Below are 26,916 nucleotides of genomic sequence, written 5' to 3'. Positions count from 1 at the left end.
ACATACCCTAATACATAGACACATAGACAATAGGTGCAGGAGTAGGCCATTCAGCCCTTCAAGCCTGCACTGCCATTCAAGGTGATCATGGCTGATCATCCACAATCAGTATCCCGTTCCTGCCTGCTCCCCATATCCCTTGATTCCACTAGCCCGAAGAGCTCTATCTTTTGAATGCATCCAGTGAATCGGCCTCCACTGCTTTCTGAGGCAGAGAATTCCACAACTCTCTTGGTGAAAAAGTTTTTCCTCATCTCAGTTCTAAATGGCCTACCCCTTATTCTTAAACTGTGGCCCCTGGTTCTAAACAGGTCAGAAGACATGGTGCTGTTCCTCCAGTTTACATTAAGTTTTGATAAAAGCAGTGCAGAAGGTCACAGTGTGAGAGATGTGGAAAATTAAAGTGACAACGGGATCTGAGTTCCTTCCAGATTGAATGCAGGTGCTCTGCAGTCACGTGATCTGTGGTTGGGTTTTCCATTGTGGAGAACAAATCCTAGACATCCCTCTGTCATCTTGTTCTAAACTTGAAATTGTTTTGTTTACTCTCTTTCCCAGATCTGGTATGGTGTTTTTGACCCGAAAGGTTAACTCTGTTTCTCTTTCATCAGATGCAGACTGACCTGTTGTGTTTTTCCATCATTTCCTGGTTTTAATTCAGAATTCGCACTGAACATTATTCCCTTTATCATGTATCTGTATACTGTGGTCAGCTCGATAATAATCATGTATATTTTTTCTGCTGACTAGTTAGCACAACAAAAAGCTTTGCACTGTAACTTGGTACACGTGACAATAAACTCAACTAGCTAAATTCCAGCAATGCATTTTTTTAAATTTCACACAGAAGTGGGAACTGTTCAACCTACAGACCCTCCACTCCAGAACTAATGTCACCTTAGTTTAAACGACTGAGTTCCAAGCACCGCTCAATTGTTCACTGGAGCAAATAATAGTCCTTACACTCATCATCAACAAGGCAAAGAACCTCCATAATCTGCCTCTGTTGAACAATAAAGAGCTATAATGAGACCCTACGAAACATGGACAAACTCTAATATTTCAGGACCCATTTCTCAATGAAGACAGACATTGATAATGAAATTCAGTGTGCCAGCATACCCTTGAGCTCACAGGGGGAAAAAAAATAATGTTTGAAGATCAAGATGTCAAACTCATAAATCTCATGGGTAGCAGTAGTACCTGATCCCCTATATGTTTTGGAAACTTTGAGTTTTGACACCAAGCACCTCAAAAGAATAAAAGATATGGGGGAGCCGGTAGAGTTGTTGCCTCACAGCGCCAGAGATCCAGGTTCGATCCTGACTATGGTGCTGTCTGTACGGAGTTTGTACATTCTCCCCGTAACTTGCAGGTTTTTCTCTGGAGCTCCACTTTCCTTCCACACTCCAAAGACGTGCAGGTTTTTAGGCTAATTGGCTAGTTATAAATGTAAACTGTCCCTGGTGTGTAGGGTAGTGTGCGGGGATCGCTGGTCAGCGTGGACTCGGGGGGCCGAAGGGCCTGTTTCCGGTCAGTATCTCTAAACTAAACTAAATACCACCAATGCAGTCTCCACAACATTCCCCAAATCCATTGGCAGGAGAAGCAAACCCACACCAGCAATGTGTTCCAGAAAAATGTCCCCAGCATTGAGGCTCTAATAAGAGTCAGTAATGTTGAGTAGGCCATGTCGTTTGCATGCCTGACCCCAGACACTTTGAACAGACACTCTGTTCCATGTCCTGTCACATCAGGAGATGATCAGGGAGAGTGTTGAAGATCAAGTCACCTTTGTAAAAGTGTAATATTCCCACCAATACACGAAAATCCCTGACTCATAATCGAAAATTGGAGAAAGAACATTCGAGGTTGAGAAGCTTGAGTCCATTTGTCAACAGCGTACAGAAATTCAGGATAAACAATGGAAATAAAGCCTCCCACTTCTCAACACCACCCAAGTTTCTACCATGTCAATACTCTCTTGCCCCAAATGTGGCAGTCTGCTGGTCGCACATTAGCCTCATCAACGACCTCTAAACCCGCAGAAACAAGGGACTACCTAAAAGACTATACTGTGATTGAATGGCGAGAAGTAGACCATATAAAATACCACAAAACCTTTAGAGTGAGACTACACCACGATATTGCAAAATATTGGTAGTTATAAAGATAAATTGCAAAAAAAAACCCTAATTAAACTACTTCAAAATTATTACATTCCCACATTGGCCTGTCTATTCTTTATTGCACCAGAACAATTGATGAAACCAATCAGTTATTTCATTGTACAACTAACAAGGCTCATCTATAAAGTGATTGCTCTGATTTATTTACTTTCGTCTTATTTATGATGACGTACCATAATTGGCCAAGATTAGATGTGCCATCTAACCTTGAGTGCCACATCACTGCAAAATAGTACTCAGCTTGCTGCAGTTGAAAGTATGTCAAGAGTGAAGTGATCTGTCTCAGTTATTGAGGAATCAAATAAAACACTGCGTTTTGTGATTTTTCCTATAGTTGTTTCACTGGCAAAATATAGCAGGATGGTATGATAGGGGATTACTGCATTGTAACAAGGAAATCAGCCCAGAAGCTTCCTAAATTAAATGTAAATTCAAACTGATAAATGTTAAGACACTGAAACTAATGAGTAAGTCGGTACTTAGGGCAAGTGAAAGCATAAGCTTAGAAAATCATAGATAATGTGAATTGTCACAGTCTTTATCCCAGGTTAGAGGATTCTACAACTTGAGGGCATAGATTTAAGGTGAGAGGGGTTAAATGTAAAGGGGCATGGAAAGGCAACTTTTTTTTCATGTAGAGGGTGGTGGGTATGTGGAATGAGGTGCCAGAGGAAGGTGGTTTGAATTACATTGTTAAAAAAACATTTGAGCAGATACATGGATAGAAAAAGTTTCGAGGGTTATGGGTTAAATGTGGATAAATAGGGTTAGCTCAGGTAGGCAACTTGACTGGCATGGATGAGTTGGGTCAGAGCCTGCTTCTGTACTACTTTATCCAGAAAATCAGTCATTTGCTGTTGCTTTTTCGAGCACTGCCCAACAATCTTTCAACCCCAGTCCCCAAAACCCAATCCTCCTGCACCATCCCTCATGAACCTGTTCAATGTTCCCTCTAATTATCTAAGGTCCTTGCTTTGAACCTGGTGCCACAGATTATTCAGTCCCACCAAGGAGGTTTAGATCTCCAGAATCTGCCTCCACTGCTTCCAACACCACTCTCAAACCTTGGTCTCCTACCCTGATCTCGGAGAGAGTGGATGTTTCCACTGGTACATTAAGTTCAATAGTAGGAACATCATGTTGCAGCAGTGTAGGATATCGGTGAGACAACACCTGGGATATTATTGCGGTTCTGGCTACCATTTTGTGGGAAAGATGTGATTAAGTTGGAAGATGTGCAGCAAGTTTCAAAAGGATGTTGCCTGGGCAGGTCGACTTGAGTTATGAGGAGAAACTGGATAGACTGGGAATCGTTTTCCTGGGGAAAATGAATCTGAGGGGGAGATCTTATCGGTTTATAAAATCATGAGGGGAATAGATAAGGTGGATGGTCACAAACCTTTTCTCAGTGTAGAGGAGTCTAACAGCAGAAAGCCAAGGTTTCAGGAAAGAGGGCAAAGATTACAATTTTCGAGCAAGATTTTCATACAGAGAATGGTGAGTATGTGTAACGAGTTGCCTGAGGAAATGGTAGAGGCGGGTACAATTAGAAAGTTTAACAGACATTTTGATAGATAAACATAGCACAAAAAGTAAGGAAATTTGTGTTTGGTAGATTATTTCTTTGTTGTAACAATGCTTCTTGGCAATAAATCTTATACCGTTGGAAAGCCTGTTTATTTCCCTTTTAAATGGTGCCACATTTGTAAGGAACATGCATTTGTGGGATGAGCAGCAGAGCTGAGTATGTGGGTTGCGCCCATGAAAAATCTGCCAAATCTTCTCTGCCAATGCCAAACAGCTTATTCTGCCATTGACTCTTGTTCGGTGTTGTTTGGTGGATTGGATGATTGAAGTCTGAAGAAACAAGACATATTGGCAATTTAACCATTTATTCATTTAATAAACAGGAGCCTCAGTAGCGTGTGGAAGAACCATACACAGCCACAACAGCCTGGCACCTCCTCCTCATGCTGGCCACCAGCCTGGTCACACACTGTTGTGGGATGGCATCCCATTCTTCAACCAGCATTTGTCGCAAGTCAGCCAACGTGGTTGTGTTGGTCACTCTGGCACGTACAGCACGCCCAAGCTGATCCCACAAGTGTTCAATGGGGTTGAGGTCAGGACTGCTGGCAGGCCATTCCATCCTCTCCACTCCCAAATTCTGGAGGTAGTCTCTGAGAAACCCTGCTCTGTGGGGGCGAGCATTGTCATCTTGGAGGATAGAGTTCGGTCCCAGACTGGGGAGATATGGGATTGCCACTGGTTGCAGAATCTCATCTCGATATCTCTCTGCATTGAGATTGCCTCCAATGATGAGAAGCCTCGTTTTTCCAGTGAGGGAGATGCCGCCCCACACCATCACACTGCCTCCACCAAAAGATGTTACTCTATCGGTGCAGCAATCAGCATAGCGTTCTCCGCGTCTTCTCCACACTTTGACCCTATGATCCAACTGCCGTAGGCAGAATCTGGACTCATCGCTGAACATAACGTTCCTCCACATGTTCAGGTTCCAGTGCACGTGTTGCCGACACCAGCGCAAACGGGCCTGACGGTGAAGGGCAGTCATGGCAGGCCTCCTGGCAGCCCTATGAGACCGGAGATCGGCTGCGTGCTGTCTGTTCCGAATTGTCTGGGCAGAGAGCCGTCGGCCATATCGTCCTGCAAACCTTGACTGCAAATCTGTAGAAGACAGCCTACGGTTCCTAAGTGCTGACAGGGTGAGGAAACGGTCTTCTTCGGGTGTCGTCTTCTTGGGACGCCCACTTCGCGACCTGTCTCTGACATCCCCCGTTATATGGAACTTGGCCTTCACTTTGGAGATGGTACTAGGGCTCACTCCAAATAATGCCGCAACTTGGTTTTGCGGAACACCAGCTTGAAGTTGCCCTATCGCACGGGCCCTATCCAGATCAGTCAAACGTGGCATGCCGATTCTTGGAGCAGACACCTACTGACCACTGTAGCAGGATCCATGCTCACAGATGCTGCCAATCAGGTGCCAATCAGGCACCTGATTGTCAGCACCTGGGGGTACCAGAAGCTCAAAACAAGAGTCAATAGCAACAGCAGAATAAGCTGTTTGGCATTGGCAGAGAAGATTTGGCAAATTTTTCATGGGAGCAACCCATATACTCAGCTCTGCTGCTCATCCCACAAATGCATGTTCCTTACAAATGTGGCACCATTTAAAAGGGAAATAAACATGCTTTCCAACGGTATAAGATTTATTGCCAAGAAGCATTGTTACAACAAAGAAATAATCTACCAAACACAAATTTCCTTACTTTTTGTGCTATGTTTACATGGACAGGATAGGTTTAGTGGGAGGTAGACACAAAATGTTGGAGTAACTTAGCGGGACAGGCAGCGTCTCTGGAGAGAAGGAATGGGTGACGTTTCGGGTCAAAACCCTTCTTCAGACTGATGTCAGGGTAGTGTGTGGGACAGAGATGGAATGTAGTTGGAGACAGTAAGACTGGTGGGAGAACTGGGAAGGGGGAGGGGATGGAGAGAGTGGGAAAGCAAGGGATATTTGAAGTTAGAGAAGTCAATGTTCATCTCGCTGAGGTGCAAGCTACCCAAGTGAGGTGCTGTTCCTCCAATTTGCACTGGGCCTCACTCTGACAATGGAGGAGGCCCAGGACAGAAAGGTCAGATTGGGAATGGGAGGGGGAGTTAAAGTGCTGAGCAACCAGGAGATCAGGTAGGTTAAAGCAGACTGAGCAGAGGTGTTCAGAGAAACGATTGCTGAGTCTGCGTTTAGTGGGATATGGGCCCAATGCAAGCAGAGGGATTAACTCAGGAAGACAGTTTGGTTGGCATGAATGAGTTAAGCCAAAGGGCCTGTTTCCGTATGGTATAATGCCGTGACTCCACAGTGAAGGTAATTGACAAATATCACACTGGAGCTGGCTGCCACATTTAATGTTGTCCAGTTCCCTAGCAGTGAAGTGGTTAAAACTTCAAAAGAGACCTCGTTGTTTGTTAGCTGCCACTGCTACTTTCAAACATTATTTTAAAGTCTATCTATACTTCTGTCTTATCAGACATAACTTACATTTGTAACACATTATTTTTTAATACCAACATGTATATCAAATTCCATTGTAATGATGTTTCAAATATGTATTTGCTTGGGGACAGTGCAGTCAAATCTAATTTAACACAAGTAGTGTTCTAATAACATTTTAAAAAAACCTTGTTGGACAAGCACTTGTGCTATTCTATTCAAAATGCTCTCACTGAACTAATGCAGGAGAACATTTATTTCTGATAACAAGTATAAAATATTAAGGTCTCTCAACATTCATATTAATGAGACTTGACTGTAAATGTAAAATCTTGGTTATTCAGTTTTAAGGATATTCTAATGAAACCAGATGACTGCACATCTTGCACTTTTTTTTAAACAAAAAGTAAGTATTATCTTTCTGGCTGAGAACTTTGATCTTTCACATTAGAGTACCAATTACTTTGAAACTCTTTTGCTAAGTTAGCTTTGTATTTTAAACCAGAACTTTCAAACACTTTGATGAACTTTTTGAATTTTTGACACTGAGATAATGCGGGATCTCAATAAGCAGAAGGTTACTCGGGAAGAATCCAGTCTGAAATTCTAAAGCATGGCCGCACGGACAAGAGCATTAGACAATAGGAGGTCGGATACAATGACACAGATTGACAGCATTGGTCAAAAGCACAGCATGTTGGCCTGCATATGCAGGTCAACAGCTGGGGCAACAAATGGCCTTTCACAGGTGTGCAGCATTTGTAGATTTACGATTCCCGAATCCATCTCCGTGTTTTCCTTATATCGAATTTGAGAGCAGATTCTCTTTTCTCAATGCACTACACCTCAAATCAAAATTCTGCACCTCTATCTGTTTCAACTGAACCTCTTAAATATTTACCAGTCCATGACTGCCTTGTATATCGATGAGAGTCAGGACCTGAAATTGGAGCATCATCACCATCTAAAAGGCCATCATCTACTTTCCATTTTTTGGGGATGCAGATAAAAGAAAATCACCCCCCAAGAAACGTGATGAAAGGGTATGGTGAAAAAACTAATAGATAAAATGTAACTCGTTCAACCAAAGCTCTGTTTCTACTTATTAATTATTTTGTTGGCTCTGGTTAAAGTTTAATTAACCAACCCCTTCTGCATCGACAAGCATGTTTTCCATAATTTTCTTTTACATAATCATATATTATATATATACCCTGACAATTTAAAACAGCCTTACGATCTCAAAAGATCTTTCTTTGAAAACACTCAAATGCTAACATAACAGGCAGGAGTCATTTCTGGGGAAGTTAACACAATGACTTCATATCTAATAATACTAGAATAGTTTAATACAGCAAATTAAAATCTTGGATATTTTGTTACATTTAAAAATATACACAGTGCCTCAGTAAAGTGCTTTGAACATATTCACGGTTATGTTTAAGATTGTGCATTATTTTTAATATATGTTCTAACACGGTGGGTCTGCCATTACCAGAATGATTAGAGTGGTTCAGGCAAGTGGCTCATCACTATCTTTTCAAAGAGTAATAAGGGATGTGCAATAAATGCTTCCCTTACCAGCAGTGCCTGGAACCCTAGTAAGAGAAAAAACGTAACTTGCAGACTAATATCCAGCAATGTCCTTTGAAGTAGCTTGAGAATATCATTTTGGACTCACTGATCTAAACATGGACAAATAAATAAAAAGTGGGAAGCTAACAAAAATGAAAGGATGAAACAATCCAGCTAGGGGATAATCTGAGGGGAATTTGTGGCACAAATAACATGGTCTGAAGGGCAATAATCACTGTCCTTTCAGTGTTAACCAGTTTTCTGTCCTAAGTGTTCATGTGGAAAAAGCACATAGCTCTCATGTCAATACCATGTAAGCATGTGGGAAGAGAGGCAATGAGTTAAATATTTGGACCAATCCCTTACCTGCTGTCCTAAAATAAATAACTCAATTATGCATTAAATTCTATTGGCATAGTTTAAAAAAAACATCTAAGATGAACAAATGTACTTAACAACAGCTCTGGGAAGTAGTATTAAATTAAAATTCCTATGCCTATTTAAATATCACAAGCGTAATATATGTCATTAGACATGAAGACATTTTGGGTTAATATTGAGCGTCTGTCACAAAAGCAACATTTTGACCTTTATTGCCAAAAGTGCTAAGTCTATGAATCTTAAAATGACGATCTATCCCCTTCAGTTCCCATAATTTATTTGCAAATAGTTATTGGGATTCTGATCCTACATTTAATTAGCTGATAATTTTTCTTCACTGAATTATTTTACTGCAGGCAATAGCACTCAGTCACATTGTCCAGCAATAACAGTTCTGATAGGTGGAATGGTTTTCTTTTAACTGTAATGCAGATGACATAGACTTATGAGACCTGACTTGAGTTGGAACAGTAAAACGCTAATTATTGATAGCACCTTTCTTGAAACCTTTGAAATCAGGGAAATATGGTCTTATAATGATGTCTTTTTTTCCTATTTTAAAGTAAAAGATAATGTTAATTATTAATGACGAAAAGGAGGGTAAATATAAAGCTGCATGATTAAAACATTGCTGCATTAGGGATGTTTTAATTAAGTGAAAATGCTAATGTTGTTATACTAAGCAGATCAGATTAAAATGATCCTCAGTGTGAGTTATTGTAACCCATATTTTATGTTACATTACCAATGACATGTAAAAAATATCTACATGAGATACACTTCTCGATGTACAAAAAAATATATATATTAAACGACTGGGCTAATAATTCATTTCTCATATTCACTCGTGCATCATGACTTATTTTTTACATTTACAAAAGGAAATAGCATGACAGTCACTTTAATTTCCAAAGAAATCACTTCTGTCTTGAACGTTTGGGAGATCTGCATTTCAGTTGACAGTAATTAGCATTAGCTAATAAAGAACACTCACATTGCCACTCCAAAGAATTCGTGTTTTGCTGTTGATATGACAATGTCTGCCATGCACAGAACTTTGAGGTAGTCGTCTTTGCTGCTTTGGTAGCCCCAGTGCAAAACAGAGGAACCCAATTCCCTTCTGGCCTCAGCAAAGATGTCTTTAATGAGAAAAAAAAAATCAACAATTCAATATGGTGCAAAATTAACTCGTATGTCAGCTTTGCCTCGTCTAAAGTTCAGGTTAATTAGCTTCTGCTTATTTTATAGAACTTCTCAGAGTTGTTTGCCTGTATAATCAAGGCACGGAAGCAGAACCAAATGCTGAGGTGCAAAAGCTGACAGAAGCAAGGCCCGCCTCAACATCCTCCCCTCTCTGAAAAGCCAACTGTCTGCTTCATAAAACTCGCTTAGCAGACAGTGAAACAAAATGGACTGTAAAGTTCGTTAAATGAAAATATTAAAAAAGAATTAAGCTAATGGAGATAAAATTAAAAGAAATGAGGCAACAAAAACATCACACCAAAAATGGCATCACTGTGACAGCTAAGTTTCCTAATGACGGACTGCATTCGGAAAAATTAAATGGCATTCCATGCTTAAATTTCTTTGGAAAGTAATGATCCATGAATGATGCTCACTCCAGGCATTTAGAAGTGGAAAAAAAAATGCTCAACAACAACAAAGAAGGTTCTGAGACCGACAGAGATTTTTGCAACACTGATGGTGTTTTTTGGGGGGCAGGGGGAGGGTTGTGGAAAGAAAGCTTTTATTTCTGACAGAAGCAATACCTGGTACATCTGTAAAGGTCTCGCCAAGGACAGAAACATCAAAGGTTAGTCCATTTTCTTTCAGCATCAGTAATGTCTTGAAGAATAGTTCAGGGTCTTTATCATGCTCCCTTGAAACAAAGCAAAGTTGAAGACGGTGAAAGGGCTTTCCAAGTTAAATAGGGTGATACCTGCTAAGCTATATTTAAAAAATCCCCAAATTCAAGACATTATTTCATTGGAAAACTGCTTTCCTTTTTAAACGTTTTGAAAGAAGGACACCTATCATATAGTGTAGTTGACAAGTAATCTTTATAATGCTTTATATGCTTTTGTTCATTTATATTGTACCCATGGCAATATTAAGATGGCTCGCTGAAAGGAGTTATGATTTTGACACAGTGAGGGAGAAAATTTAGCACACACAGTTGAAATGACAAGATTGTTGAAATACCCTACACTAATGACTGTGTTTTTGCTGATGCTAATTTAGCTCCCTCACACTGCCAAGTTCAGAACTCCTCCAGCTTGGTTCATTGATGAAGTAATCAGGACTTTTTGTTTAGAAAATAAATTCATTCCTTAGCCTCCTCCTTAGAGAAACTGTAGAATATCATGATGAATCAAAATTCGACATAACTTCATTATTAAATATTAAAAGGGATAATGAATCCAAGGAGATGAAAAATGATCAACACCAATAGTGGCCTAATAATAATAATTATGAGTACGTTTCAATTGTATCCAATTATCTGCCTGCAGAAACATCCCAAAAATTTGTCCAAGGTCCTCAGTAGCACATTCATCTGCAGCACTGCAAAGAGTTAAATTAAATATTAGTCTGAAGAAGGGTCTCGACCCGAAACGTCACCCATTCCTTCTCTCCCGAGATGCTGCCTGACCTGCTGAGTTATTCCAGCATTTTGTGAATAAAAAAATTAAATATAATGATCGTTAAGCTCTTAAGATACTGAATATCCCAAATCTTTATCACTTCTGATAACACAATGAGGTGTAGATATGAAATGTTAAATCAGATTCTGAATACAAAATAACCTCACAATACTCTATGCCTGCTTGGTGGGGTTCTTTGTACTTCTCTTAACCAAAAAGATCAATGTTAGTTGAAAGCAGTTGAGAATATTTTAACACCAGAACTTTCTGGCTCCAGTTTTGGACGAACATTGGTCGAAAAAAGTTTACTATTTGCAATTTGTGCAGAGCAGGATGTCAAAAGTGCAACAAAATCCTTCAACTCAGATCTTATGACACTTATTAAATACAACAAGGCAAATTTTTATTTAGCAGTATTACATCACTATTCATTTTGGGCAATATTCTTGAGAGAAAAAACATTCCCAATAAAATATATCCCATTTTAATTGCAAATACTGGGTTTCAATACAATTTTTACCCTTGCTAATTTTTTTTGTCACGTGCTAATTAGTGCAAGATGGATTTAGTTTTATTGTGCAGTTCCACATCACAACATTAATCAACCCTGCAATCAGAACATATTAACTTTTTTAAAAACTTCACAAAATTCATATTAACCCTTACAGTGCCATCTACCTGCCACTTACACCGACATCTTTTAAACATCTGAACAAGAGGTAATAGCCAAATTATTACCTCGGATAAAAGAGATTTCCATATGCAAGTTAAAATGACATTTTATTTGTACATGTTTATTTGACTTACCAGAACCAGTGAGAGAGAAAAAAACAGCAGTCACATGATTTGCAAGGTTAAAGTCCAGACTCAGTGTCTAATCTATCTGAAAAGTACAAAACTAATTCTTTTGTGTGGAACAGGAACATCATCATTTACAAGGACTGTAAATTTAGACTACAATAGCTTCTTGCTGAAGGTCAAATGGCTCTGTTATGTTTTAATAATAATCTAAAGCAGCACCTCCAACTACACTATTTCTGCGGAGTTCATATTAGGCTCCTAAGGTGTGGTATTAACAGAGCTTATTTATTTTAATTTGAGAGGCTCTTATTTGTCCATTCCCTTGTGGCAAAGCTGATTTCCATGATGATTCCCTTCTTAATTTTAATACCCATTTTACTCATCATACAGACATTAGAATTTTGCAGGAAATAATGGAACTCCTGTGCAGGAAGAAAAGACAACTGAAGGGATGATAGTAAACTAGCTTTTGCAATTAATTGGTGTATGGTAGTGCATGTGTATGATAACAGAAATTTTCACCAAGGAAAGCGAGGTTAATTAATGTACGAGTTGCATTCACCAAGATGCTGAATTTAGTATTTTTCCCCCATGGTGTCTTAAGTGCCTTGATTTCCCAGTAATGACCTAGTTCTCCTAATGAGTAACATTAACCCCTGGCTGTATCTGTCCAGGATTTAATTGTCAACTGAAGCTGAAAGAGAAGAGTTTGCCGATCAGCAGGTATGTGGTACATTAACACATGTCAACTCCGGTCCTAATAAATAAATCTGTTGCCATAGGAATGGTAACATGGGCAACACTGCTTGTCCTCAATTTGAAATAAATATCTTTCAAGCAATGTGGAGGGATGTTAGTGGGGTAAATGGCAGGGGGTGAGGGGATGGGGGGGTTGAAATGAAGAAAATAAGGAAGAAAATTTAAAAAATGCAGTTTTCTTTGAAATTGTCAAAAATATGTTTTCTAAGTTATTATCTTTTCTTTCTTAATTATATTACCCCCCTCACCATCCTCCCACTTCAATTGTAACTTTCTGATTCTGATTAAGTCCACCAATTCTGTCGATTTTGGGGCACTTGTATCCCTTAATTAACAAGCCTGACGTTAAAGTAACCAGCCAGCAAATGCACAGAATCGGATGGCATTTAAAAGTGTTTTATCATGAAATTATCCCAACAGAGTCCATCCCGTAAGATAACATCATCATCAATACTCCATGCAAGACCCAACAGCTCAAGCACAATATTGCCTGCCATTTATCTGTTGTCAGCATAGGTTACAAATTGTAATCCTTGACTGCCTTGGAATTAGAATGTCTTTGATGTCCCCACAAGAGTTTTTGCCTGAAGGCTTTACCAATGCTCTGCAGCTCAATGTTTATTCCTCGTAATCTTCCTCTCATCTCCAGGCTACTGGTGACAGATGGTTATGTGCACACAATAGTGTTAGAGTTTGATTTTTTTTTGCTCTCTACACAACAAATATCTATCAGATGTGGGCCAAGAAAGCTGACATAGCTCACTTAGGTAATGGCAACAAACAGCTTGAGTTGATGTTTTTTGTCTTTTCTTCCCTACTCTCTGCTTGTTTCCTTTCTAACATTCTCAAAGGTAAAGTATATTAACATGGCTGGCTTTTTTTAATCAAAAACATATAGCAAATGACACAATTTTATGTTGCTATATTAATAGTTAATGCATGTTTCTGTACATTAATATTCTGTACATTAATATAATACCTGTAGTTCAAATTATTAGATAAGACCATGAAATAAATAACTCACTTGTCTGGGTTTACACTGCATGACCTGAAGGCACTTACTGTGCCCTCATGATTTTTAAAGATGCCCTAGACATCGATTATGCTAGCAGTCACCTCTCTATCTCTTCTTGTGTTTAAGAACATAAATTTTATTTCTGGATCTTCATCTTGCTCTCTATATACTATAGATTAAGAATTCTGTTGCATAAATAAGAGACGTGGATTGATAAGTGTACCGTGTCTCAAGTACTTCAGGTATTGATGATGCATTTCACAGTGTGGCACTGTTAACGGATTAAAACAATGAAAACATTAACTTATAATAATACATTTAAAAAAAACCATATAACGACATGATTTGTAAACTAATTCTAGGTCAATTCTTCCCCTGTTGTCACATTTTGTTTCTTAAGGCCCTGGAGTCAAATATGAAAATCCCTTTAGTTACCAGCTGCTACAGATCAGCTATGAAAGCTTCTGGAGTTTTAATGTATTGGAAGTCAAATCTGTGTAAAGACGATTTACTTTCCTGTTGTGCGTACTGACTGCTTCACCTGTAAGCAGTTGTTCAATAAAATCTGACCCACTGATCCATTCCAAGCATCTCCTCCAAACACCACATAATCTCGGATGAAGTAGACTCTAATCAGGCCACATGCAGATTAAACACGCTAAGAGGTTACTGGAAGAAAATGTTCACATTCACCACTGGAAAATTATCAGGCTCCAGCCCTCCCTTTCCTCCCCCCCTTCACCCTCTCAGCCCCTCACTACCTCTGCTCCCACACTGCGTTTTAATCCCAACTCATTCCCCTCTAACAGAACACTGGAAACTGAAGTTTATGACTGTATACTCATGGCGATTAGTGAGCAGCAGATTCTGCTCTTGTTAAAAGAGATTAGAAGATCTGGCTTTATCAGTGATAATAAGTGGAATGTGCCCCTGAAAAGATAGAGATGATTTATGTTTATAGGTTACCTCAGATGTGCGTACTCACCACCTGTGTGGCCAGACAATATGTAAAGGTTTATGTTCGGAGGCAACATTGTATTTTTCTTCCATGTGCCAGCTCAGCATGCTGCAGGAGTTAAAGGCCATGTGTTCCTTATCTTCTCCTCCATGATAAGCACTTGTACCTTCACTTTTCTTGATGTGGTTCAGCTCCGTGAGTGATTCTGATAGTCCTTCCTGTTTTTCAGTGGGATGAGGTTCCAGGGCTGAAGAACTGTTTCTCATCAATCCATCATCTGGCTTACACTTTTGCGAAGCAATCAGGGTCTTTAATCCTTTACCCTCTTCAATGTCTTGAATTTCAGTCATCTGAAGATTTTGGCAAAGTTTATGTGCTGGCAGAAATCTAAAGCGAGAGGTTAGACTGTGTCAAAAGATTAGAGAAAAATACAAGCAGCAGCACATAGTAGTTATGAGCGTCATGAAAATTAAGCAATATGTGTAAAACGCAGGAAAGGTAAATAAAATAATTTCCCCATGTCAAATAATTCAACCAAAATAATGTGTTCAATGTATAACATAAATTTATCAGCATTACAACATGATTAATCTGCTATTTTTCTCACAGGCTATCATCATCTAAGGAAAGAATCATGTTATGTTGATAAAACACCTAAAGTTTTCAGTTACAAGGGATTATGTAAGATAAATGACAGAAACAGGCTATTAAGACCAACCACAAAAGATGCAAAGTGCTGGAGGAACCGAGCAGGTCTGGCAGTATCTCAGCATTCTCAATGAGTCCATGTTAAAAAAAAAGACAAGCTAAGAACTTGCTAAAATAATTTTTGGCCGAATTGATAGTCAGTCCACATATGCATGCTCAGCACTGCACAATCAAATTATCTAAGATCCAGCTATTCATAAGAAAACTCTGAATTCTGCTTCCTCAGAATAGTGAGATACTTTGAACTTTTATTTGTTTTGGGGTAGTGGGCTGAATTGCTTCAGCATTGTCAGACACTTAACATTTCAAGTACAGCAGGAGTGTTAATAGGAACTGTTCTGTTTTCATCTTTTCATTTCAACTTCTTTGTCTGTAGAGATGAAGCTCACATTTAAAAAAAAACCTTTTAAGATTACAGTCAGGCCTGTGTCCAGCAGCAGAATTTTTCTACAATAAAGGGTAACTGCATAAAACAATTTAATGAGTTGGTATTTCTGATTATGGGGAGAGTTGTCTTTTGTTTTACTGAATTGAAGGATGGACTGCAATTTTATGCACAACAGTTTTACTTGAGATGTGAAACAGGTTAGTCTGGCATACTCTTCCTTTTACTGACATTGAAAGGAACACACTTTCTGAGGAAATGTTTGGTTCAACTCTTTACTGCGTACTCACTTTTAGGATTAGTCCCAACATTTTTATAATCTGGAAAGGATACTTATGGAAAAGTCTGCACTGTGTCATAGCTGCTCCTAGACCCATAAAAAGCGGCAGGTCTTTATCTGAAATCCATACTTTAAGGGGTCATTCACAATCTCCCAGCTTTTCTGCATTGGGGGTGTAATGCTTTTGAGGATGAGTGCCTTAGCAGGAAGGGGCAAGCAAGGGACTTAAAATAGTGACTAACTTACACTTGGTAAAACAGCAAAATGACTGTTTGGCATATTTGTTAATAATATTTGTATGGCATATTTGTTAATAATAATGTGCGTTTAAATTTGGTTGCAAGCAATCAAATCAAATTGAGTTTATTGTCAAATGCGTAAGTATGGTGAAATTTGGAAGTGAGTATAATTATGTTAATAGTAACTATTTCTCAAACATTTTTTTGATTATCTCTGTTCCATTAGCAGGAAGAAATAAAGGAATTAAAATGTCCAGCTGAAGTTAAAATATCCTTGGAAAATAAACTATGCACAGAGCTGACATTAATTCAGGTCCCTCACACTTAATGTTGTTTGTTGGTGCCTTTGAATCAATGGGGCGAGATGGTGGACATGTGTTAGCTCCCATTTGTCATGATGCAGGTCAAGCCAGGAACCTTTTTGTGTACAAAAATACTTTGCAGCAGTAAAACTTCATTCTCATGTAACGGATGATAACTAGAGCATTCCCTAAGGTTCCCTTTCAGCCCTTTCTCGGGAGATTTCCTTTTAGAATGAGGAAAAATCCCTCCTCACCCTCTAGCTTTCTCTATTGTTATATGACGAACTAAGAACCAATCTTCATGGTGCATTGTTGAAGGCAATTTTACCGCATGCAACAAAAAAAACTTGGTGCTATTTTGTTAAAGTACCCGAAGATATAACCTTACAAAGCATTTGCAAACATAAGCTGCCAGGTCCACATGGAAATTCTGAATGCTCAGAGTAGCAGACCTCTTGCATTCAGAAATCGATTAATTGTCGAGTTGTCACACTAATGCAGCAATACAATTTTTGTTTCAACAATGCAGTCTGAATGACTGATGTAGTTGAATTCATGGTACCATGTAGCTGAGAAGCAGAAGAGGATGTTTTATACATGGAATCATGCACAATCATTCTCAAAGTAACCTGTCAATTGTTGTACACAACTAGGGGGTAATTCAAGTGTTCAAAATGATGATATTGATACAGTTCTACTTTGATTTGCTAATCAAACAAATATAGTAAAATTGATTGCTGTTTACTGTTAAGTGGACTGCAAAATAAATAAAAAATCTAAATGCGTTTGTCTTTGAATTCCAAATTATTTTTTCTTGCTTTGAACGATGCATAGCAATTAATAGTCAATAGATCGAAATTACAACATAAAGAAATAAATTTATTAAATATACAAGTATTTTACCTCAACATCAGTGTTTCGGATTTCTCTCTTCAGAATCATTCAAAGGCCTTGAAATACTTATTTGTCAGAAAATAAAGCTTTACTCTAAACACAATGCCCTAATGCATAGGTATCTCCTCAGTCAATGGCATTTTGTCAACAGTAAGAGTTTCTCTAATTTAACTGCTACACCCACCCTGCACCTTCATTGGGATTCACATTATTTTTAAAGTAAAGAACAAATCCATCAGATACAAACCACTGTTATATAAAATCCAAATTGAGACTTTTGCTTTTGTGAAAGATGAAAAGCAAAATTTTATTCAACATAATGCTAAATACCGCCAGTGATCATCCTTACTGCTTCTATGGTCCTTGGTTGTAAAGGAAGGGACCTTATGTCCATGAAGGCAGCAGGGGTAAATAACATGGTTAATCAAAGGCATATGGAATACTTCTCTTTATTGGGTGAGGCAAAGAATTAAATAGCATGGTGGTCATGATAGAAGTTTATAAAATATTAGGCCATTGCCAAATAACTATTTGCAGTTCTGGTCACCACAGTACAGGAAACAATAGCACTAAAGATGGGGATTTACGAGGATGCTGGCAAGGCTTGGATATTACAATAACGAGGAGATACAATCTAGGCTGTGGGTATTTTCTTTGGAGAAGGGAAGACTGAAGGGAAATTTAACTGAGGTGTATAAAATTCTGAGAAACTTAATAGGGTAAAATGAAAAGACCTATGTCCTTAAACAGAGAATCAGCAACTTGAAGAAATGGGGAGGCATGGATATAAATTAATTGGTCGAAAGATTAGAAATTACTTAATGAAATAAAAAATCAAATGAGAGGTTGGACATCTGGAAATGTTGTCCAGAAAAGGTCACAGAGATAAAGCCTTACCAGATTTTAGAAATACACGGATGAAGAATTGAAAAATCATAACTCGGGGACTATGGGTCAAAAGCTGTAATGTGGAATTTATCTCATGTTAGCATTTGGCTGACATAGATGAGATGTGTCGATTGTCCTCCTGTGTCTTAAATGTCTGATTCTGAACATCTTTGGACTGTCGTTGGTGTGGTTACTTTTATTTCTCTACAATCGTAAAGAATGCAATATAATTTTTTGCAAGTACTTTGTGAAGAAAAAAACCCTATTTCTTTGATATATTAGAGTAATATCCAATTAATATTTTTATTTTTTGCAAAGATTAAAATTAAAATAAAAACTTGGAAATTGAATTCCATATTTAAGTGGAGTTACCACAGCTCCATCTTGGCAGTTGTAACAATTTAAAAGTTTATGAAGAATGCCAATGGCAAGACTTCAATCACTGCATCTCGTGCCTGGAGGACCGTCCTCCACAGACTGAAATTGCCTGGATCTTTGTCTCTGGAGTGCGAACCATTCGAATGTTGAGTTAACTAGCACTTGCCAAAGCAGAATAGCTGGTGTGCACCAAGCTATTGAACATTTCTGAATCTTTCTTTTACCTGGCCATTCCAAGTCTTTCTATCCTTTTAACAACCGTCGGGGTCAAATCTGCGAGACATCTGTTTCTGTTGCTCTTGCCTCCAGCTGTACCTTGCCGTGCCAGCCAATATTCAAAATAGAAAGCTCCTCAAAGAAGAGCTATGCCTCAAGTGAAAGCTCATGGGATCCCAAATGAAGTTGAAAATTGGATTATCAATTGGTTAGATAATAAGACAGCTGTGACCCGTAAAGGCTCTGAACGATTGGTCTTGAATATTTATCAACAAAGGTATTATATTGAGAAGGTTTAAGTTTATGGAGAGCGCGAAGATATGAGTCAAAGTAGGAAAATGAGAAAATAATTTAAAAAAACCTAAGTTATGTTCCAAACATCCGACATGCTATAATTCCTAACTTTTTTTAAAATGAACATCCCACTTGTTCACATTTGGTGAAATTCATTTAGCCTCATGAAGGGCAGCTATTAACGTCTCACAAACCTCCTGTAAACTTTGGTACTGCCCCAGCCCCAGCCCCACAAACTACAGTGAACTCCATGTCGCCCCACTTACTCTCCCTCTCACGTCAAGGACTGTACAGCCTAGGCTGAGAACCACTGCAATATGGTGCACCATGTGAAAAAAGATATATTTTACGATTTGAAAAGAAAGTTCAAGACAACACAAACAAAAAGGGAAGCAAAATACTGGACTGTAAATAAAGCATTCAAAACTATCTTGACAGAAGTATATAAACATAGAAATATAGAAAATAGGTACAGGAGGAGGCCATTTGGCCCTTTGAGCCAGCACCGCCATTCATTGTGATCATGGTTGATCATCCATAATCAGTAACCCGTGCCTGCCTTCTCCCCATATCCCTTGATTCCGCTAGCCCCGAGAGCTCTATCCAACTCTCTTTTAAATTCATCTCGTGAATTGGCCTCTACTGCCTTCTGTGGCAGAATTCCACAAATTCACAACTCTCCGGGTGAAAAAAGTTATTTCTTATCTCAGTTTTAAATGGTCTCTCCTTTATTCTTAGACTGTGGCCCCTGGTTCTGGACTCCCCCAACATTGGGAACATTTTTCCTGCATCTAGCTTGTCCAGTCCTTTATAATTTTATACATTTCTGTAAGATCATAAAATTATGAAAGTCATCAATGAATAGACAGTCAAAACTTTTTTCCCCAATATGGAAATATGAAATACTGGTGGGCATCGCTTTACACAGAGGGTGGTGTGTGCCTGGAACCTGTTGCTGGGGAAAGTGGTGGATGCAGATATGATAGTAGCATTTAAGAGACTTTTGGATAGACGTATGAATATACAGGGAATTGAGGGATATGGATTATGTGCAGGCAGATAAGAGTTGGTATTGACACTGTTTGTCACAGACATTGTGGGACGGAGAGCTTGCTCCAGTGCTGTACTGCTGTTGTTCTTTGTCCTATGATCTGGATATAAAAATATTAAAATCTTTGAGAGAACCACACTTGGAATATCATATAAATAACCAAAACAAAACAGCATTGAAAAACGTTGAAAAGTAGGCAACAATTAAAGCAGCAATTAATGAGATATTAAACCAACCAAATATAGAGAGATAAACATACCGCATAAAAGACGTGAAATATTTTTAAAATTAGGATCTTATCATTGGAATAGAATATAGCCATTAGAAGTTAAGGAGCACTTAAAGAATTGCTACCCCCATCCAATGTCTTTAGCTATAAGAAATTTCATCTAGCAAATTTGGATTATTAAAAAAAAATCCTAAACAAACAGCATATTGTTAAGTGGAAAAAATCCAAATATCTGGCAACGGTAATAGGTAGGTTATGTTGGTATTCAAAGTCATAAAATATTTTAAAAAGTGATTGCATGAAAAAAGCAATAATACTTGTTATGTCATTCTCAGTAAAGGGAAAATAAAACAGCAATCAAAGAATCGAATAATAGATCTTCAGGAAGATATTGAGATGGGTGAGAGATTGTGCAAATTCAAAAGGCACTTGGTTTAAAAATAGAATGATTTTCCATTTTGGAAGTACCTTTGAATTCTGGCAGCAAAGGAAGTGGTCAGCAAGTCAAAGATTGTACTGGAGACAGACAGAAAAGGAAGCTTTGCTCGTTGTAATGTATCTGGAGATTCTGTGCAGCCAAATGGCTGTTTATCTTCACTTCTTTATCTGAAGACTCAGAAGGGTAATTAATCCCTTGTGGACATTTTGAAGGACTTTATGATTGATTATTGCACTGTTATAGTATTGCCTAATCCTATTTCTGATCCTTCTGTTCCTTAAACTGTAAATAAGTATGTTAGTTACTGTAATTACCACAATGCGAATCAACATAGTCCAATGCACAGATTATTCTAAGTGGAGCGAATACTGTTGGTCCAGATCATGCAGTGGTCTCCAAGGGTATAATATGTAAATGTACAGCTTTCAGATCAAGGACACCATAATATTTATATAATTACACAATAAATGTATAAATAGCTAGGCAAATGAAAACAAAAGAATAATATAGAAATTCTGATGGCACTAGATCATGGAGTATGGTAAATTGTGATAATATTGCAAATACAGTGCCCTCCATAATGTTTGGGGCAAAGACCTGTCATTTATTTATTTGCCTCTGTACTCCACAATTTGAGATTTGTAATAGAAAAAAAATCACATGTGGTTAAAGTGCACATTGTCAGATTTAAATAAAGGCCATTTTTATACATTTTGGTTTCACCATGTAGAAATTACAGCAGTGTTTATACATAGTCCCCCCATTTCAGTGCACCATAATGTTTGGGACACAGCAATGTCATGTAAATGAAAGTAGTCATGTTTAGTAGTTTGTTGCATATACTTTGCATGCAATGACTACTTGAAGTCAGTGATTCATGGACATCACCAGTTGCTAGGTGTCTTCTCTAGTGATGCTCTGCCAGGCCTGTATTGCAGCCATCTTTAGCTTATGCTTGTTTTGAGGGCTAGTCCCCTTCAGTTTTCTCTTCAGCATATAAAAGTCATGCTCAATTGGGTTCAGATCGGGTGATTGACTTGGCCACTCAAGAATTTACCATTTTTAAGATTTGAAAAACTCCCTTGTTGCTTTAGCAGTATGTTTAGGATCATTGTCTTGCTGTAGAATGAACCGCCGACCAATGAGTTTCGAAGCATTTGTTTGAACTTGAGCAGATAAGATGTGTCTATACACTTCAGAAATCATTATGCTACTACCATCGGCAGTTGTACCATCAATGAAGATAAGTGAGCCAGTACCTTCAGCACCCATACATGTCCAGGCCATATCACCCCCACCACTGTGTTTCACAGATAAGGTGGTATGCTTTGGATTTTGGGCAGTTCCTTCTCTCCTCCATACTTTGCTCTTGCCATCACTCTGATATAAGTTAATCTTCATCTCATCTGTCCACAAGACCTTTTTCCAAAATTGTGGTTGCTCTTTTAAGTACTTCTTGGCAAACTGTAACCTGGCCATCCTATTTTTGCGGCTATCCAGTGGTTTGCATCTTGCAGTGTAGCCTCTGTATTTCTGTTCATGAAGTCTTCTGCAGACAGTGGTCATTGACAAATCCACACCTGATTCCTGAAGAGTGTTTCTGATCTGTCGGACAGGTGTCTGGGGATTTTTCTTTATTATAGAGAGAATTCTTCTGTCATCAGCTGTGGAGGTCTACCTTGGCCTGCCAGTCCCTTTGCGATTAGTAAGCTCACCAGTGCTCTCTTTCTTCTTAATGATGTTCCAAACGGTTGATTTTGGTAAGCCAAAGGTTTGGCTGATGTCTCTTAACAGTTTTATTCTTGTTACTCAGTCTCATAATGGCTTTTTTGACTTTCATTGGCACAACTTTGGTCCTCATGTTGATAAACAGAAATAAAAGTTTCCAAAGGTAATGGAAAAACTGGAGGAAAGACTTGGTGCTGAGAGCTCTCTTGTACCTGCATTATGGAGGCAATTACACCTGAGCAATTACAAAGACCTGTGAAGCCATGTGTCCCAAACCTTATGGTGCCCTGAAATGGGGGTACTATGTATAAACACAGCTTTAATTTCTACATGGTGAAACCAAAATGAATAAAAGTGGCCTTTAATAAAATCTGACAATGTGCACTTTAACCACATGTGATTTTTTTCTATTACAAATCTGAAATTGTGGAGTACAGAGGGAAATAAATAAATGATGGGTCTTTGTCCCAAACATTATGGAGGGCACTGTAGGTGATTGGAAGGATTGAAGGATGAACATAGAAGTTGATACGGATCAATAAGAATATTAAACTATAAAGTTTTGAAGTAGAAAAGGAAAATCCACTGACGGAAATGTAATGAATGCAGGACATCCAAAAAACTTGTTGCAGGAATTTCGGTGTGCAAGTGCACAGGTCATTAATAATCGATTAAGCGATCAAAAAGGCAAGCAGAATCCTTTGTTCCGTTTCTCGGGGTACTGGGGCAATATTGAATACAGGAAGGCAGTTATGGATTATTGTTTCCAATTTTGGACATGCCTTGAAAAGGAAAAATTAAACTGTAGTGGAAAGCGTATGGTAACAGTTTCTTGAGGATTAATCAGGGACAGTCGGTTACTGTTAAGAGATGGAAATTATATATATATTTAAAATATTAGGGCTTAGAAGGTCAAGGATACATAAATTATTATTGTCAAAAACAACTATCACAAGACAGACAATGAAGGACTGCTTCCAATGATCGACTAGACTGAGCATCAATTTAAAATACTCAAAAAAGAATTATAGGGGATGTAAAGTTAAAAATATATTTGGAACATGGATTTCTCTGCACATGCAGAGCCCGAGGGGCTGCCTCATGTGAAGAAAACAAAACTATCTTTGTTAAATGAATTATTGCTGACCTACTGCTTTAACGCTGCAACCATTTTCATTGCTTGTTTCTTAGATTTTGGGTCCTAGTCATTGCATTAGAAGATCCTCTTCAAAAACAGGGGGGGGGGTGAGTAAAGTTTAACCCAAGTTCAGTTGTGAGGGTGAAACCAGGCGGAATTCACAGGTCGTGCCCTGTGACCCACACGCAGTGCGCCAGGGACGGGCCTGGTACTCGCGTCGCCTTCATGCTGCTCGCTTCCTCCACAATCTCTCCAGATCAATGGATAACCTGGCAGAAGTGCGGGGTGGGGGCAATTGGAGCCTTGGTCAACTATAACCGAGATCCATTATACAGAGCTCTGTTATTGCAAGGGTTTACTGCATACAGAAGATAATGATGGTAATCCTTCAAGGTTGTAGGTTGTTTGATCAGCATTTTAAAAGCAGTTAGTTACACATCAAAACTTTACTGTACATCTCAAACTTGAGCCCTGCAAAGAAATGTCAGATAACCTGCCCTCTGTTTCTCATAATGTTGCACTTTATAAGCCAGTGGAAATCTCCATGTGGTCAGAGCAGGCTGCATTTAAGTATACGTTTTTTACCACACAAAGATGTGAATTGATATTAGCCGACTCACATAAGTCAACTGGCAGCTGGATGTCCTTTTGATATTTAAAATCCTGAGTCATAACCTGGTGATGTTCACAACAACTGTTGAGAAATTTGTTCCCCTCCTCAGAAGGTGGTTTAAGTCTGATGACCAACATAGTTACAAATCTTTGCATTCATTTGAATATTTGGATGTATTCATCTTTGAAATTAGGATGCCATACTCGTCTGCAGCCCTCAAACATTCACACCAGATGTTCACAATAGAAAATCTAATCTGGCAACTGCCTGAACTGGAGCTCATCTTCAAACAGTGTATGAAATATTAGTTAAAAGAGCTGCGTAAAATTAGTTTGAATGTGGGCTTTCAGAAGTTTGAATTTCCTCTCCTTTTGCTTTGATTATTTTGTGTCACATTCCAGCCCTCAATCAAGATGGCATTCAATCTATTACAATCTATTAATTCTGCTACCAGGAAGAGTGTAAGAATAGTAGAGGATTACATTTTCCAATTGTTCATCTCTGGCATCTGCTTTTCTGAACCATTAATTGGGAAAAGATTGGGTGCAGATGTTCAACTGATTTGAACCAAAATAATTTTGAATTTGTTGACAACTTTGAAGTTTCTGCCTTGTTTACAAACTCCTGCCAATTTCTCAGGCTGTGTACACTCTCAAAGTTGGTTACATATCAGATAGCACAGCATGATATCTGCTAGTTCAAGAAGCTCAACGTCAGTAGGACAATGTGACCTGCTTGGTTGGCAACACGTCCACTACTAGCACAGCCTGACTGCAGTGTGTATCATCTACAAGGCATGCAACAGATACCAAAGCACAAACTCTTCCAAACATATGGAAGCAGGACACAAACATGTACAAGTTCCCGTCCAAACTATACACATTGCATCACTACATGGAAATATATTGTCACCTGTTTGTTTACTGCACAAATTTAAAGATTTCATGGGTCAAACGTGGGCAAATTGGATTGGGTAAATCTGCACTTGGTCGGCATGAATGTATTTGGCTGTTGTATTGTTACTGCATTAAATGACTCTAAATGATAATAAACTGCGGGAACACCAAGACACCTACAAAAAAAAAGAGATGACATTTGTAATACAGTTGGGGCTTCATACTACCAAATATTTTGAACTATACATGCTATGTTTTGTACTGTAGATTCTGTAAAACTAGGTGATGGGACTGGGGATTTTTGCAACCTGAACACACAGTTAAATTAATTGTAGCGCAACAGCCAATCCAGATGATTGTATTGTCATCACAAGGGTATAAAACAGGGAATGCAGATGAAAGATGTACAGACTGCTCTGGTTAGCTGTACCTATAGTTCTCTGACCATTTTTTTTCACAAGGAACCACTTCACCTCTGAGAGGGAAATGAATAATAAAGATTGGAACAACTTTAGTTCTTCACTCTTGAATGGAAATAAACAGGTTGGTCCTTCCTGAGGTATAGAAGATAGGTGGTAAACCAAAGGTATGTCTTGTGAAATAATTGAAAGGCAAAATATTTCACTAGGGGAGGCACCATACAAAATCTCTTGAGTAAAGTCAGTTTAAGTTCATGGAAAAGCTTTATCACAGCAGATAGGATGGAGCCAGGGAAACTGACAGGGTGGAATGGGTCTCCGTGGGAGCAGGATGGAGGGAGGCGTTGTCCAGACAGCTGTGGGAGTCTGTGGATTTATCGGATGTTGGTCAATAATTTTCCCCTTGAGATGTAGATAGGGAAGGAAAGAGTCAAAGATGTAGCATGTGAAAGTAAAGCAGGAGGGAAATTGGCAACAAAGATGATGGAGCTTCTGAGTTCAGTCTAAGAGCACATTGAGTACAGTATGGCCGTACAGACACAATCAATGTACCAGTAGAAAAAATTACGAGGGGAGTGGGGCCTGAGAGGTAGTAAAGGTTAAACCTAACCCACAAAAAGAGGGTTGGGCAGCACAGTGGAGCAGTGGTAGAGTTGCTGCCTTACAGTGCCAGAAACCCTGCTTCGATCCTGACTACGGATACTACCTGTACGGAGTTTGTACTTTCTCTCTGTGACCACGTGGGTTTTCTCCAGATGCTCCGGTTTCCTCCCACATTTCAAAGATGTGCGGGTTTGTAGGCTAATTGGCTTCTGTAAATTACCCCTTGTGTGTAGGATAGAACTAGTTTATCGGTGATCGTTGGTTGGCATGGACTTGGTGGGTCTCAGGGCCTGTTTCCACACTGTATCTCTAAACTGTGGCATAGTGGTAGAGTTGCAGCCTTGCTGCGTCAGAGACCCGGGATCAAACCAGACCATGGGTGCTATCTGTATGGAGTTTGTATGTTCTCCCCGTGACCTGCATGGGTTTTCTCCAGGATCTCTAGCTTCCGCCCACGCTCCAAAGACGCACAGGTTGGTAGGATAATTGGCTTTGGTAAAAAAAATTAAATACCTGTATTTGTGTGTGAGCATTTGTTTGGCTAGGTTGACACAGTGAAGCAGTTTATAGAACCACTGTTTCACAGCGTGGGAGACCCTGGTTTAATCCTGACCTTGGTTCCTATCTGTGTGGTGTTTGCATGTTCTTCTTGTGACCGTGTGTGTTTCCTCTGGGTGCTCCCATTTTCTCTAACATCCCAAAGATGTGCATGCTGGTAGGTCAATTGGTCATTTTAATTTGTTCCTTGTGTGTCGACAAAAGGCAGACTATGGGAGGAGTTGATGAGAAAGTGGGGAAATTAATAATAAGGCATTAATGCAGAATTAGTGTAAATCGGGTTATTGATGGTCTGTATGGACTCTGTGGGTTAAAGGGCC

At 38.9% G+C, this 26,916-nt stretch overlaps 1 protein-coding gene across 1 annotated transcript in view; it reads right to left on the bottom strand.

Moving 5' to 3' along the window:
* gtdc1 (glycosyltransferase-like domain containing 1) overlaps positions 1 to 26,916 on the bottom strand; it is a 313,882-nt gene that overhangs the window by 44,215 nt on the left and 242,751 nt on the right. Inside the window, exons 5-7 of the mRNA XM_078403374.1 lie at positions 14,366 to 14,725; positions 9,933 to 10,042; positions 9,158 to 9,302 (exon numbers count right to left, since the gene is read on the bottom strand). Of these exons, the coding sequence (XP_078259500.1) occupies positions 9,158 to 9,302; positions 9,933 to 10,042; positions 14,366 to 14,725 (615 nt within the window). The remainder of the gene's footprint in view (positions 1 to 9,157; positions 9,303 to 9,932; positions 10,043 to 14,365; positions 14,726 to 26,916) is intronic.

Source organism: Rhinoraja longicauda, chromosome 8 (assembly GCF_053455715.1).
Source record: "Rhinoraja longicauda isolate Sanriku21f chromosome 8, sRhiLon1.1, whole genome shotgun sequence".
In the NCBI taxonomy this organism is placed as follows: Eukaryota; Metazoa; Chordata; class Chondrichthyes; order Rajiformes; family Arhynchobatidae; genus Rhinoraja; species Rhinoraja longicauda.
The sequence above is the reverse complement of the archived record's forward strand: the minus strand, read 5'-3'. Positions and strand labels throughout refer to the sequence as shown.